At 45.7% G+C, this 15,466-nt stretch overlaps 1 protein-coding gene across 1 annotated transcript; it reads left to right on the forward strand.

Annotated features, from left to right (window-relative positions):
- Positions 1-1,043: 1,043 nt before the first annotated feature.
- FGF23 (fibroblast growth factor 23) lies at positions 1,044-8,953 on the forward strand. Its single transcript, XM_086711851.1, has 3 exons — positions 1,044-1,335; positions 7,154-7,257; positions 8,463-8,953. The coding sequence occupies exons 1-3, from the start codon at positions 1,140-1,142 to the stop codon at positions 8,898-8,900; spliced, it is 738 nt and encodes a 245-aa protein (XP_086567977.1). The 5' UTR covers positions 1,044-1,139; the 3' UTR covers positions 8,901-8,953.
- Positions 8,954-15,466: the final 6,513 nt, after the last annotated feature.

Consider the following 15,466-nt stretch of genomic DNA (forward strand, 5'->3'; position numbering starts at 1 on the left):
ATGGAAAATTGGAAGAGGAGCAGTCTCCTTGTGGGTTTATTTTTCTGATATGTGTTCCAGAAGTTTGCTCCCCATTGGACCGCAGGTGCTTCCACTATCGCCTCACATCAAATGTAGCTTCCCAGAGGGCACACCTGTGAGCAGGGTCTGCAGGGAAGTGCCCAGTGTCCAGTGTCCAGGAGCCAGGCACCCAGGAGACACTAAGGGCAAGGACACCCTGTCCACTCTGCTCCTGATACCTTTCTGGGTTCCAATCCCCTGTGCTCAGTCCCCAGTCTTCCCAGCTTCATGAGGTCTCTGATTTAGTCTGTGTACTGTCGGAGGGAACATAATACCAGTTTAGTTGCCCTTAGGCAGTCCAAACCAGGAAAACTGAGAAATCAAACCTCAGAATTTCATAGAGTAGTGGTGACCTCAAGGCCTGGTTTCCTTTCTTCCTATTTTGAAATCTTCCCAAGGTGGCAAGTTTGGTTTTTGCACCTCTGTTCCCAGCTCCCATATCTTCATGAGGAGGGGTCTCAGAGGGTGCCCTCTGCCTGCTGGTGTCCTGTATTATTTCTGCAACTTCAAAACACCCACCTGGTGCTGTGCAGGGAGAAAGCCCCGGATACATAGCTGCTGATTGGAATTAAAAGGACGGAGAAAACCAAAATGAGTAGACTCAATGGGAGATTAATTGCATAGGAGTCTGTTGACTGCATGACTGAAGCTGGATTTTTTTTCGGAACCGCTGACTGCCTTCACATTTCCTGGTGGAAGTGGGGCAGGTCAACAGACAACCCAGAGTCGTAGATAACTTTTGCCCACACATCATTCACTTTTTGGAGCGTTGGCTTGAAATTGAGGGGTGTGTGTGTGTGTGTGTGTGTGTGTGTCTGGAACGACGTGCCTTCCGTGAGCCTCCGAGGTCTCTGCCTTCTCTTCCAATGGGCTGGTTACAACACAGAGGATGTGGACAGTGGAGTTTTTCCTGTTTGATGTCACACATCTACCCTTTAAAAATCCGAGGGAAAAAAGGAGGGAATCCAGCCTAGGATCCTCACGCCAGATACCCACAAAGGAGAAGAGGAGAAAAAGACCAGGGAGTCAGGGAGGCAGTGTCAGGTTTCAAACTCTAGTCAGCCATTCAGAGCTCCGTGATGTCAGGGACCCGCCTTGGGCTCCTGGTCTCTGTCCTGTGCTGGGTAGTCAGAGCCTATCCTAACACCTCCCCGCTGCTGGGCTCCAGCTGGGGTGGCCTGACCCACCTGTACACGGCCACAGCCAGGAACAGCTACCACCTGCAGATACACAAGGACGGCCATGTGGATGGCACACCCCATCAGACCATCTACAGTGAGTAGGGGCTTCATCTGTGCTGGAAAGAAGGGGGAGCTCCTCTGTCCACCCACCTCCAAGGGGCCTGGGGAGGTCTTGGGCTAGAACAGAGGACTAATCCAGCCTCCTAGCTTCTTGCCTAGAATCTACGTGTGTGTGTGTGTGTGTGTGTGTGTGTGTGTGTGTGTGTGTGTTTAAACCTGGGGAGAAGATTCTGCCACCTCCCCAATTAGTGTTTACTTGTTTCTCCCAATAATTTACCTTTTTTTTGAGAGAGAGGGTGCAAGTGAGCAAGGGGCAAGGGGGGTGGGGGGAGAGAAAATCCCATAAGGCGCAAAGAGAGAGAGAGAGAGAAGAGGGGCTCATGCTCACCCAAAGTGGGACTCGAACTCACAAAACCGTGAGATCATGACCTGAGCCAAAGTCAGATGCATAACCAACTGAGGCACCCAGGCACCCATAAATAATGTCTTAACTATAATCCCTCTTCCCACAAGGGCAGCTACTCTCACTTTGTCCTACCCAAAGAGTCCAAAAATGTACAGAAAGAAAGGCAACAAAGTGGAGAGGGAAAAAGCCAGACAGGCCATTGATATCGAGTTTGGCTCATAAACTTTGGACAGGGCTAACAACAGAGGTTGTCAAGAAGATTCCTATATCAGACCAAGGATTGGAATAGAGGAACCCAGGGGTTCTTTCCAATTCTGAGCTTCTAATAGTCAGACCTTATAAAACTTCTCAGAAAAATGTATTAAAGACAGACTGCCCAGGTATGTTGTCTTGGTGGGTCTGACCAAGTGCATGAACCATCCATCCATCCATCCATGCACCCATGCACCCATGCACCAAACATATTTACTAGGGGCTTCAGAGGTACCCAGTTTGGTATCAGTTGGTGACTCCTCTCTGTGGAGCTGAAAGGTCTGCTCAGTAGCAATCAAGCTAGTTGGGAACTTCTTGGCATCATGAGGCTACTGGGATGATCTTAAAGGTTAGGTTTGTGACAAGGTGGATCACAATCCACAAACAGTTGATCAATTAGTTATGATTCAAATGAGGGTCCCTTTGCGTGCACCTATATAGGGGATGCTGGGCTGGGAGGGGGGATGCATACTGAAAAAGACAAGGTCTATTTTAGGAGAACATGGGGAAATGACGCTCAGGATTCAGGAAAATGCAAGCAGATTCAGTGCAGAGTAATCACAGTCTCTGTTCAATGAAAGGAAACTTTAAAAAAAAATTTTTTAATGTTTATTTATTATTGAGAGACAGAGAGAAACAGAGCATGAGCATGGGAGAGGCAGAGAGAGGAGGAGACACAGAATCCAAAGCAGGCTCCAGGCTCTGAGCTGTCAGCACAGAGCCTAACACGGGGCTCGAACTCACAAACCGCGAGATCATGACCTGAGCCAAAGTTGGACGCTCAACCAACCAACTGAGCCACCCAGGCGCCCCAAGTGAAAGGAAACTTCTTATAGGAAGAATTATTTGCCCTATTGTTGTAATGAATTCATCAATAATTTTGCTCTGGCCTTGCTTTGTGGAATCAAAGGTCTTGAAAGCTGTAGCAAGATACATACACATGCAAAGCCAGCTGGGCACACCTCTTCAGGTGCTCAGTGGAGATGAAAGGAGGGACCAAAGTTCTCTCCAAATAGCAGGCAGGTTCCAGAACTCAAGGATATGTAGTAGGATTCAGGAGTCAACATTTGGGAAGCCAAGTTTGAGTCCAATAATGGCAGAAATCTGAATAAATCTGGATACACTTGATGCATCATTTTTGCTCATTTTTTTTGCTCGTTTTTTTTCAATGGATATTTAACAGAATCTTTCACTGAAGGGAACCCCAAAAACATGTCCTTTGGAGCATGACATGGAGTAGACAGTGTTCACCGGCTGTGGTGAGCCATGTGAGGTACAGTGTGTGTTGCTCAGCCTATGTCATGAAGCAGACAGCCTGAGTTGTAGAACTCAGCCCCAGAGAAGGCAATGATACTAGTTGGGAGTGAATTAAAATGCCTGGGAAGAAGCAAAATGAATGGAACTGATTTCAGATTTTTTTAAAAAATAGAAATGGGTTTTTGTTTTGCTAGATGTAGATGGTGTCTAAGCATGTGTCTCTAGAAATTGACACAAAGCTGCACGGGGGCGGGGGGTCAGGGGGGTGGGAGGGAGACTTACTTTTCCCAGTTTATATAACCCTCTGTACTATTCAAATCAGTTACTGTGTGTATTGTAAAAATAAATGTAGACACTAAGATCAAAAGTAACTTAAAAAGTTAAGGGGAAACACTGAGACATGCAGATAGGTAGCACAGGTAATTCACAGACTGGTGAAGGATTTGCTTTCACCCTGCTGGAAGCTATGTGGTGTTTCCCCCCTCCTAATTATTACATATTTCTGGTGAAATCTGATTCATTTGATTATTGTGCTTTAGTAAATTCCTGATTAATAGTTGAGTGTCCAACCCATCTTTGAGTTGCTGGTCATCGTGAAATTACCTGCCCTATAAGATTCTATAACTTCCCTTGGGACTCACAGCACTGATGTCAGGGAGACTCTCTGACCTCTATGTCTCCTGTCCCACTAAGAGGGCCACCTTCTCACTCCTCACCAGCCTTGCTTCGTAGAAACAGCAGAAGAGATGCTTAGTACCCCTGGTTAATATCACTCCAGAACTCCTGGTATATGTCCTTCTTCCATCTTCCCCATTGGCACTTTTCTTTACCCAAAGCTGAATTATCCTCCGGCTGTTTAAACTTGCAAACTATTCTCTTTCTTTTGGGGAGCTTGAAGCACTTTACATCTATCATCTCATTTATCATTTACTGGCTATGAGAATAGAACAGATCCAATAATTTTCTACTTATAGAGCAGAATGGAGGCAAGTGGCAGTAGTAAAATTACTACCATTTAGAAATGTTTTTATTGTGGATAAGAATATTATCTCATGACATCCTCAAAATGACCAAATGAAGTAAATGAATTCCCTACATATGAAAAACAAAGGTTAAAGAACTACACTGGCTTAAGGTCACCTTGAGGACACCTTGACCCAAACCCCATGCTTCTTCCACATGCCAGTCCATTGAGCCCACCTGGCTGCAACAGGTTGTGGTTCCAGTAGCCAGTGACTTGTGCCTTCCTTCTGCCAAATTCTGCTCTAGAATCTGTGCAGCCTGTGAAAACCTGCTTTCTGAATGGGCAAAGGGAAGGCAATCTGTCTCTGACATTTTCTGCACTTTCTCGCTAGCTCATGTTGGTTTGATTCAAGTCTGTGCATCCTTTGTGGTGGCTGCTTGCTGTTCCCCTGCAGGCGGTTTCCTACTAGGACCAGCCCTGGAGCTCAGGAGCACAGGTGGCATGCATACTGCCCCCACTGCCCCCAGCATGAGAACCTCGTGGCTGCCAGAGCTCCCGAGTGTCATAAATGGCAGGCCAACACATGCCACGTAATGCCTGCCATTTCCCAACGCTTTTTGAAGAAAGTCCCTTTTCCAACCATGGTAGCATTTGATTCTGATCGGAACCCCACAAAGTAGGCAGGACCACTACTATTATTCTCTTTACCCAACTGAGCAACCCAAGGCTAGAGCAATGCCTTGTCCAAGACTACAAAGTCAGTAAGTAGCATAGGTGGGACCAGAATCCAGGTACCCCCGTTCCTGGGTCAGCGACCCTGCCTGGACCCACTCAGGGGCAGCGTGACTTGGGGTTCCCATGGGTCACAGCATGTGTCTGGCACTTGGTTTCGTCTTCTCAGGCTTGTGATGATTCCTATTGGAGGCAAGCTGCAGGGTCATGGAAAGAGGATGTTAGAGTCACCATCCTGCGTTTGAATCCTGCCCTTAGTTCCCTTTTCACATAAATTGGGATGCTGCTACAACCCATGTTAATGCTAACATTAACATCATAGTTGTTCTGAGAATTTAAAATATGTAGAGTACCTAAAAAGTGCAACACTAAGTCTATTTTTCTCCCAAAGTGGGTGGGGCAGAAGCTTATATTTTACACATTCCTTTTGTTTCCCTCAGGGCTTGCCATAGAGTTAGCCATATATTTGAGACACATAGGCAGTCCTTGTTATGGAGCAATTTAAATACCCCCGGCACTTCCCATACCCCACCCCGCTTCCAGAAACTTCCCTCAAGGCTAACCCTTAGCAAAGGTTGAAAACAAATTAACATTTCTCCTCACCCATCTTACTTTCTCTTCTTTCTGGGCTTGCTCCTGCCCTCTTTCCTTCTGTCCCACATCATTCTAATTTCCGTCCACATGAGGCTCTATACTCAGCTAGTGTCTAAGTATTGTCTGCTACTCTCCTCAGAGGTCTCTGTATTGAGCCGACACAGGGTAAGAGGGGGAGACATAGGTGTAAGTCATCCCATGAGGCTCCACCACTTACTGGGCACAGGTGCTGGACATTTACAATCTCTCCACATGACATTTCTGAAAAAGAAACTGGAATACCTGCCTGGGGGCTGTGAGGCCAAAGGAGAACCACATGGGAATTCTGCAGTAGGCAAATGCAAGTGACCCCAAAGACTTAAAGAAATGATTTCTAAGCAGAAGATGTCAGGTAATTAAAAAGCATTTGGGGTGGAAGTCTTGTTGAATTGTACTCTTGCCACAAAACAGAAAGCTTTAGATCATACTTAACCAGTCCTTGCTACAATGCATCGCAAATGGTTAAAATTGCAAGTCCCAATGAGGGCAGGGCGTCATCAGTTATTTAAAACATAGGTAGTACATGTGGATGTCAGGCTCTTGTTGGAGCCTTGTTGTTGAGTGGGGACATGGAGAGACCATGAGGGACAGCACTGGAGGGGACACCACCAAACAAGAAAAGGACACAGAACAGCAATGAAGATCCAAGAAGAAATCACATTCACCCGTGGTATCTATTCGACATAGAAAGATAAACCCTCGGCTCCTAAACAGCTCACTCATAGGGAGGCACTTAGTAAATGTGGCTAAGGCAAGGTGAATGAAATGCATGCTGTAATAAAGGTGTGGGCATTAGTTCTGATTAGGGAGATTAGGAAAGTCTTCATAGAAAGTGACATCTGAGCCTGGCCTTGAAGGATGAATGACTTCAATAAGCAGAGAAGGGAGGGACAGATCGGTTCTAATACAGTTGTTGACACATAATGGGTGCTGGGTGATGTGTCACTGACTATTGTATACTTTCCTGGGTGGAGCTCAGGCTCTACATGCAAGCTAGATCCTTGAAAGACATCGCAGCATAGACTTAAAAATTACAAAAGCCCAGAAGGCATGGGAGAATGTGATGACCACCACAAACATTAAGAGGTATTAGCCAGGCAATGGGGAAAATAAAGAAACATGTGTCCAGCACAGGAGTTTGGAGTGCTCTGTACAGACAAGAGGAGAAAGTAGGAGGCAAAGAGTGGGGGCGGGTAGTTTGGAGGGGAGAATCCAAAGAAATGAAGCTGAACAAGTAAGTGCAAGAGGAGTGAAGTGAAAGGAAATCATTACCACCCTTAAAATCAATCAAGGGAGGGGCCCCTGGGTGGTTCAGTTGGTTGAGCATCTGGCTGTTGGTTTTGACTCAGATCATGACCTCATGGTTCATGGGTTTGAGCTGCATTGAGCTCTATGCTGACAGTGTACAGCCTGCTTGGGATTCTCTCTCACTCGCTTCCTCTCACATACATGTGCATGTCTGCTCTCTCTCTCTCTCTCTCTCAAAATAAATTTTTAAAATATTAAAGTCAATCAAGGGAGGTTTCATGGAGGTGGGTTTTCAAGAAGTGCCTGGAGATAGGAATTGGATGTGCAGCCAGGTTTCGACCTGGATGGTTTTCTCCACAGGTGCCCTGATGATCAGATCGGAGGATGCCGGCTTTGTGGTGATAACAGGTGTGATGAGTCAGAGGTACCTCTGTATGGACTTCAGAGGCAATATCTTTGGATCGGTGAGTTTCTTTTTGTGTTGGTCACCATTTAGAGATAATTCATTTCTTCACCAGAACATAAAATCTTACAGCTTAAAGATTCCATTTGCAGTGCTTGGTGATAGTGCCACCGAGTGATGTAGTCAATCTAAGTAGGAGATGCTCAGGGTTTATACACGGGAGTTTGAACCCAGATAGTCTGGTTCTGGAGCCCGGGCTCTTGGCCTCTAGAGTGACTGCCTGTTGGCACCCATTTTTGTACCTTCACAGCACCTTGTGCGTAGTGAGAAGCTTACTCTAGTGAGAAGCCATTGGCGTCTTCCCGATTCTTTCACTAGACCTTCTTGACCTTAGGCTGGTCCCCTCTCTTCTCTGAATGTCAGTTTCCTCACCTGGAAAAAGTGAAGTGGGATCTCCCTGCAGTTAAAGATCTCTCATTAAGGATCTCTGTCTGCCCCAACTGTGGTTGCTGGTGGGTCAGACCGGCAAGCAAAGGATTTCCCAAACTACTGGTTGCAGGCATATTCCAAAGGGTTTTGATATCATACAATGGTAGGACCGCTCATCTCCGGAGCCTCTTACCACCAGACAGACCCGCCAGAAATACCATGATGGCAATGACTTTCTGTTGTGCTCGCTGCTATGTCCCAGCACCTACAACACTATCTGACCCGGAGTAGACAACTCTCTGTGGGACAAATAGAGGCACCGACTTAAAATATCTGCTGACCACATTTAGACCTACTGATAGTCCTCATCTGGTAAAACACTCCATGCAGTTAGAGGATTCAATGAAATCGTGTGTGAACGCCGTAGCAGGCATTCGGTGATTGCCTGTACTAAGTTAGTGGCAGAGCCGGGGCTCAAACCTAGGTCATCGGTGGCCAGAGTTCACCCAATCTCGGAAAGGAGTGCCCTCCCTTATGTTTGGCCCTACAAACTCCAGCCCCCTCCTTTCTGCAGGTAAGGAGGCAGACCCAAGCCAACTTTCAGCCGAAAGAGAGTTGAGAGGCAGAGGCCCAGGTGGCCCCCAAGTTGGCCCTGCCTCCAGAAACCGGCCCAAAGTGCTGCCCGCTGTGGCCAGCCCAGCCCCAGGGACCCCGTGCAGGCCCCGCAGACCAGGGCCACCGCTTCCCCCGCCCAAGGGAACGAGGGGTTCAAGACGCCTCCCCGACCGAGCCCCCGGGGGCCGGGCGGGCCTCACCGCTCTCGCTTTGCCCCTCCAGCACCTCTTCAGCCCCGAGAGCTGCAGGTTCCGACAGCGGACGCTGGAAAACGGCTACGACGTGTACCACTCCCCCCAGCACCGCTTCCTCGTCAGCCTGGGCCCGGCCAAGAGGGCCTTCCTGCCGGGCACCAACCCGCCGCCTTACTCCCAGTTCCTGTCGCGTAGGAACGAGATCCCCCTCGTCCACTTCAACACCCCGCGGCCGCGGCGCCACACCCGCAGCGCCGAGGACGCCGAGCGCGACCCGCTGAACGTGCTGAAGCCCAGGCCCCGCATGACCCCCGCGCCGGCCTCCTGCTCCCAGGAGCTCCCAAGCGCCGAGGACAGCGGCGTGGTGGCCAGCGACCCGTTAGGGGTGCTCAGGGGCAACAGGGTGAACGCGCACGCCGGGGGTATGGGCGTGGAGAGGTGCCGCCCCTTCCCCAAATTCAACTAGGGAGACCAGGAGCGGAAGCCGTGGCCGAGCCGTCCTTGCGAAAGCCGCACGGCCTCCGGTGGGGCCTGGGCCCTCTGTGGTCCCGGAGCGGGAGGGTGGGGGTGAGGTGTGCGGGAGCCTGTTTCTCTCTCCGTCCACCAGGAGGGCCCCGGGACTGCGCCTTTCAGGGCCGAGTGGTGGCGGTTTCACTGCCTTCCCCACCCCACCCACACCACCTTTGTGAACTTAGAAGCCCAGAAAGATAAACTAGAAGTTTCACCCTCATTAAGGAGGGAGGGATTCATTCATTCCCACCACCCTGCCCCAACCAGGCTGGGCAGTTTCTCTCCCCTGTGCCTCTCTTCCTCATCAGTCTAGCATTAAAAACCAAGCAATGGTTTCGTGAGCTCACTGCCGCCAAGGTGACGGGAAGAGCGAGTACCAGTAGCTTCTCCACTGCTCCTTACATTTAGGTTACCTGCCTGGGCCCTGCTGGCATTTGAGTTTGCAACGCTGACCTAGGGCATTAACGGAGGAACTGGGCAAACGGCTAACAATCCTAATCTCAGGCCTTCGCCCTTCCTTAGAGCATCTCTGGAAAAGAGCTGTCAAAAAGGTTGGTAGCAGGCTGGTGAAAATGGAACTAGAATGCTCGGAGAACTGAGACAAGAAATCAGGCTAGGAAATTCAACCTCCCTACGGAGCAGGGGGCAGGGACCCCTTGCCACATTCTTTCTCCTTCTATGCAGCCAGAGCCTGGGGGCCCTGCCTGTTCCCAAGCGGTCTGTGATACAGCCCTATGGACCCCATCTTTGGCATTAGTGAATGTGGCCTGAGGAAGCGCTTTGGCATGGGCTCCTGAAAATCTCCCCTGCTAGGAAATGAAAATAAATATATTTTTTTTTATTTTTTATTTTTTTAAATTTTTTTTTCAACGTTTATTTATTTTTGGGACAGAGAGAGACAGAGCATGAACGGGGGAGGGGCAGAGAGAGAGGGAGACAGAATCGGAAACAGGCTCCAGGCTCTGAGCCATCAGGCCAGAGCCCGACGCGGGGCTCGAACTCACGGACCGCGAGATCGTGACCTGGCTGAAGTCGGCCGCTTAACCGACTGCGCCACCCAGGCGCCCCGAAAATAAATATTTTAAATGGAAATAAACTGAAACTCCCCTAAGAGGCATGCGATGAAGCCTACTTCCAGGTCGAGTAGTACCGCATTTGGGATGACTTACAAAACTGTAACACGAGGGGGCCTTGGGACAACGGGACTGCTCTGGGTTGGGCTTTCTGTGGACTGGCAGGTTGTGTCCTTATGTCTAAGGGAAGGGGTATCAAGGGCTCAGGGGGAAAGAAGTCTAGTAATCAGGGGACCCATGTGTAGGCATTCCACAAAGACCAGGCTGCCAGCTCTTCACTATACTCTCTTCACGGCTCTGCAGCAGTGGCTAGAGTTAGCTAAAACTCCCGGGCTGGCAGGAGTCCACTCTGAGTCTTTGTCCACTTGCAAATCCTGGGGGCATTACCTGAAGACGGTTCTCAGTCCCGGGAAAACCAAACCTCACTTACCAAACAGCCGAGGCGCCAGACAGGTGGCCCTGACGGCTCAGCCTCCCCCTACACGGCCTTACCACCTGCTTCCGAGTCTTTCTACAAGGGGGCCCCATGTTCCTACCTCTGTTCCTCTCAACCTACAGAGCAGGATGCTAACAAGCAGAGGAGATTTAAACAAGTTTCTTCCCACTTTGTTTTCTTTCCACTGCCATCATGCACCCAGCCTTAGAAATTGATCCGTTCTTTTACTTATGAAACATTGGACCACTGTTTTCACCTGAACTTGAAGGACTAGTGCCCATTCTGAAACACTAAAACTATATATACTACTATATAGCAGTGCATGGCAAATATTTTCTCGATAGTTTTCATTTCCTTTCATTCATATTATACTATATAAAAGCTATTGGAAGCTCCCCAATACTGACTAGATGTAAAATCCCAAAAGGACTTTGGTAGAAAATTGGTTGTGATCTTATAAACCCAATACCATTTATTAGGGGTTTTTCCTTTGGCAGGAGCCAAGGCAGTCCCCATAAATTTCTATGTTCCTTAGCATGTGGCAATATTTATTTATTTATTTGGAAAATTTGCCTATCGCTCGATATTTATAGATATTTATAAAAGTGTAACCCCACCTCTTTTCTTTCTTCTGTTTAAAAGAAAAATAAAATTTATCTCAGCTTCTCTTAGCTTTTCCTTTCTGTATTACTACATGAAAGCATGTCGGAATATGATAATGAAAGGGATTACGGGAGGGCAGCATTGTGAAAATCCAGATACAGCAATATTGAATTGGAAAAGAGTATCAGAGTTTTAAAATATTCAGTCCTTGCTACTCATAAATGGACTCGGCAGTTTTGGTTAATTCAGACAGAATTACTGAAAACAAGGAAAATTTCCTATCAATATTGAATTTCTGATCACTCTAGCTCTAAAGTGTTTTCTTTAAGGAGAGAATTTTTCATTTGGAAAATACCAACAGACGTAACCACATCAATATCCCAGTGAACCAGCTACTATGTACTTGACACAGACACAGTGTTCCTGCCCTGAGAGTCCAAGCCATGGACTCTATGTCTTCTCTTTCTGACACTGGTGCCCCCAGAATTTCTTCTTTAGTCTCTATCTGACCAACTACCAAAACAGGAAGCAAAGATGACAATTACACATTTATATCACAATTATATACAAATACACATTTGCATTCTAATTTACCTTAGCTCAAAACTAGTTTTTCCACTGCCTGATGTTAGCCTCTCCCTTGTAACAATTAACATAGAACTTAGTATTTCTGAAATAAAAGGCAGAAGGGGTAAGAGATTCTGTTTCATTTCTGGCCTGAAGGGCTTTAAAATCTGATAACCCAATAAAATGGAACAGTACCAATATAACCATTTTGGAATAAATAGGCCTTCATTCCATTATAGGAGAATTGAACACTGTAGAGAAAAGTTAACATGTGGACATATCCCCTGCACAAGCTTGGAAGAGTTCTTTTCTGTGTCCATGAAAGCTCTCCCTAAGGAAAAGGAAATTTAAAGCTTTTAACACAACATAATTAGTGGAGTAAGGATGGGAGAAGGCAAGTGAAGAAATCTGTACGTATCACTTTCGTGATACATTATATAATCTGGCTGCTAGAAGCTTCAGAGATCTAAACATAGGCAGGATGCCCAGTATTTAAAGCCCAATCTTTATCTTGTCCACAGAATTATAAATCCTTGCAGGATAAAGATAACATCATAACCCTCATACGTATTTGTACAGATACTGTTTATACAGAACTTGTATACATCTTAACTAATTAAGATGTAACCACATCTTAACTAATTTAACATGTAACCACATAGCTGCCACTTCCAGCCATCACAGGGTAACTGGTAATGGATGTGCTGTCCTGCCAAAACAACTATAAAACAAAATATATGGGGCAATTGTGTCCACATATGGAGTGGCACAAGACTCTGCTCTTTGGGAGAAAAGAAACAAGTCCCATGATCATCCCCCTTTTCTGTCCTCGGAACACATGACAGGGAGATGGAACCCAGGCAGGGTGGCACCCGCACTGATCTGAAAAAGAGGCTGGACGCTGGGGGGCAGGGTAGCTGACAAGAGAGAGGTCTGCATGAGCGCTCACTGCAGGTCTCTGGCCAAGGACGGGACTGCACCTGCGGCAGGGCCAAATTCAGCAAGACCCTACAAAGACCACCTGCCACAGAACTGGGAGATAAGCAGTGAATAATACCAAAGGCCATAAAATGCTGAGAAGTATCAGAAATCCAGCTAGGCCAGAGCACAGGGGCTCACTGAGCACATCACCATTTAACTGAGATGTAGAAAGGCCACATCTTAGAAGGAGTGAGCCCCAGAGAAAAGGACGCACCCTAAAACTAAATTTAAAATGGAATGAAATAGGCCTGCTGTAACAGAGATTACACCATGCCTGACAAGGCCACAATGGTCTGCTGCTAATTTAAGTGTCTTCCTGTACAAATGAGATGCCATTTAAAGGAAGATGACATAAACCAGACTCCATGCATGGTCTCATCCACACTCTGTGAGAAATAAGGGAAAATGGCCCACAGTCAAGAGAAAATGCAATCACTAGAAAGCACCCCAGATCTTGGAATTAGCAGGCAAGAGCTTTAAATAGCTATTATAAATATGTTTAAGGGTTTTCAAGGAAAGTATATCAAGGAATACACAGATCAGGAATCTCAGGAAATTTTTTAAAAATCTAGAATTGAGGGTGTCTGGGTGGCTCAGTCACTCAAGGCATCCGACTCTTGATTTGGGGTCAGGTCATGATCTCATGGTTCATGAGTTTAAGCCCTGCATTGGGCTCTGTGCTGACAGCATAAAGTCTGCTTAGAATTCTTTCTCTCTCTCAAAATAAATAAACATTAAAAAGATTTTAATATCTAGAATTGAAAAATAATAACAGAAGAGAAAAATGTATTAAATGGGCTTAATAGATTGGAGATCTAAGAATAAATATCCATTTAATATAAACAATTAATATAAATTATCTAATCTGAACAAGAGAAAAAAAGTTTTAACAAATGTCCAGAGCCTCAGCAATCTGTGGGATAGTATCAAACTGTCCAAAACATGTGTAAGTGGAGTCCCAGAAGGACAGTAGCAGAAAAAGTTTAAGAAATATTTGAAGATATAATAGCCGAAATTTCCCCAAACCGGTGAAAAATGAATGTACTAATACAAGCTCAGAAAACCTCAAGTAAAATAAACACAAAACCACACTTCCGTATATCAGTCAGACTGCTGAAAAACAAAGATAAAATCTTGAAAGCTGTTGCAGATTTTACATATAGGTAAACAGCTAGAAGTATGTATATGTACATGTATATATGGTATACTTCTTTCCCTTGGTTTCTTTACCACTTAAAGCAAAAATTACAATGTGGTGCTATGGGGTTTATGATATAGGAAGGTGGGTACATATGGCAAAATTATCACAAAATGGGAAGGGTAAACAAAATGGTTGCAGGATGATAGCACTCTATGTGAAATCATCACACAGTATGACCTGTATGGGGTAAGTTATGAATATTGCATACTGTAATTCCTAAAGTAACCACAATAATAATAACGCAAAGCAAGTATTGGCAAAAAGCCAACGGATATATTAAAAGTGATTACTAAAAAAAATATTCAATAATTTCAAAAGGCAGAAAAGGAAGTAGAACAAAAATCATATGGAACCAAAAGAAAAATGACAGTATAAATAAATCCACTCATATCAATAATTACAGCATATAAATAAATAAAAATACCCAACTATGTGTTGTCTATAAAGATGGATGGAAAGGTACTGTATTAGTTTGCTAGGGCCAACATAACAAAATACCACAGACTGGGTGGCTTTAAACAACAGAAATTTATGTTCTCAGAGTTCTGGAGGCCAGAAGTCTGAAATCAAGTCTGGCAGGGCCCTCTCACTTTGGTTTAGAAATGGCGGTCTTCTTGCTTGTTGTCCTCACACGGTCCTCTCTCCGTGCACAGCCAACGCTTAGTGTCTCTCATTGTCCTCTTCATTTAAGGACACAAGTCAGACTGGCTTAGGGCCCACTCTAAGCCAGTTGGCCTCATTTTAACTTAATCACCTCTTTTACAGGCCCTATGTCTAAATACAGTCACATTCTGAATTATGTGGGACTAGGACTTCAACTTATGAACTTGGGAAGGAGGGAAAGGGGCACAATTCTCTCAGTGAGTAAGCAAGGAGGCAAAGAAATCAGCAAGGATAGAAATATCTGAGCAACGCTATTGATGAATCTCATATAATTTACATTCAAAGGCATTAAACCCAACAACTACAGAATACATACTCTTTCCAAGTACATATGAAATGTCCATCAAGATATATATGCTGAGTCAATAAACAAGTCTCAACTCAAAAATTCAAAATCTTACAGAAAAAGTAAAATGATTGAATAAATAAAAAAATGAAGAAAAGTCCAGTCTCTCAGGCAAAATTCCAAAAAATTTATGTAAATACTCTGTCCTCAAGGAGGGGGGCATAAACCCCCACTGTGCACACTGACTTTCTCCCAAAGGATACAGTATGGAAAAGGGGAAAAGCACAACTTCACCATGGAGAAACCCCACAAGCACTATCTCAGCCAGGTGATAAAGGTCAACATCAAAATGAACATCAATAATCAAATGAAGTAATGTTCATAGTATGTACTCTTGATATGTGATAAAAATAATACCTTGCCTCTGTGTTCTTCTCTCAAAAAACTATAACCCAACTCTAATCATGAGAAAAAAATCAAATTCCTATAGAGTTCTGACAAAACATCCAACTAGTGCTCCTCAAAACTTCCAAGGTGATCAAAAAACAAAGAAAGTCTGGGCACCTGAGTGGCTCAGTGGGTAAAGCATCTGACTCTTGATTTTGGCTCAGGTCACAATTTCGTGGCTTCATGGGTTCAAGCTCCAGATTTGGCTTTGCGCTGGCAGCTTGGGATTCTCTCTCCCTCTCTCTCTGCCCTTCCCTCACTCATG

This window comes from Puma concolor, chromosome B4 (genome assembly GCF_028749965.1).
Source record: "Puma concolor isolate L17-30 chromosome B4, mPumCon1.1.hap2, whole genome shotgun sequence".
NCBI lineage: Eukaryota > Metazoa > Chordata > Mammalia > Carnivora > Felidae > Puma > Puma concolor.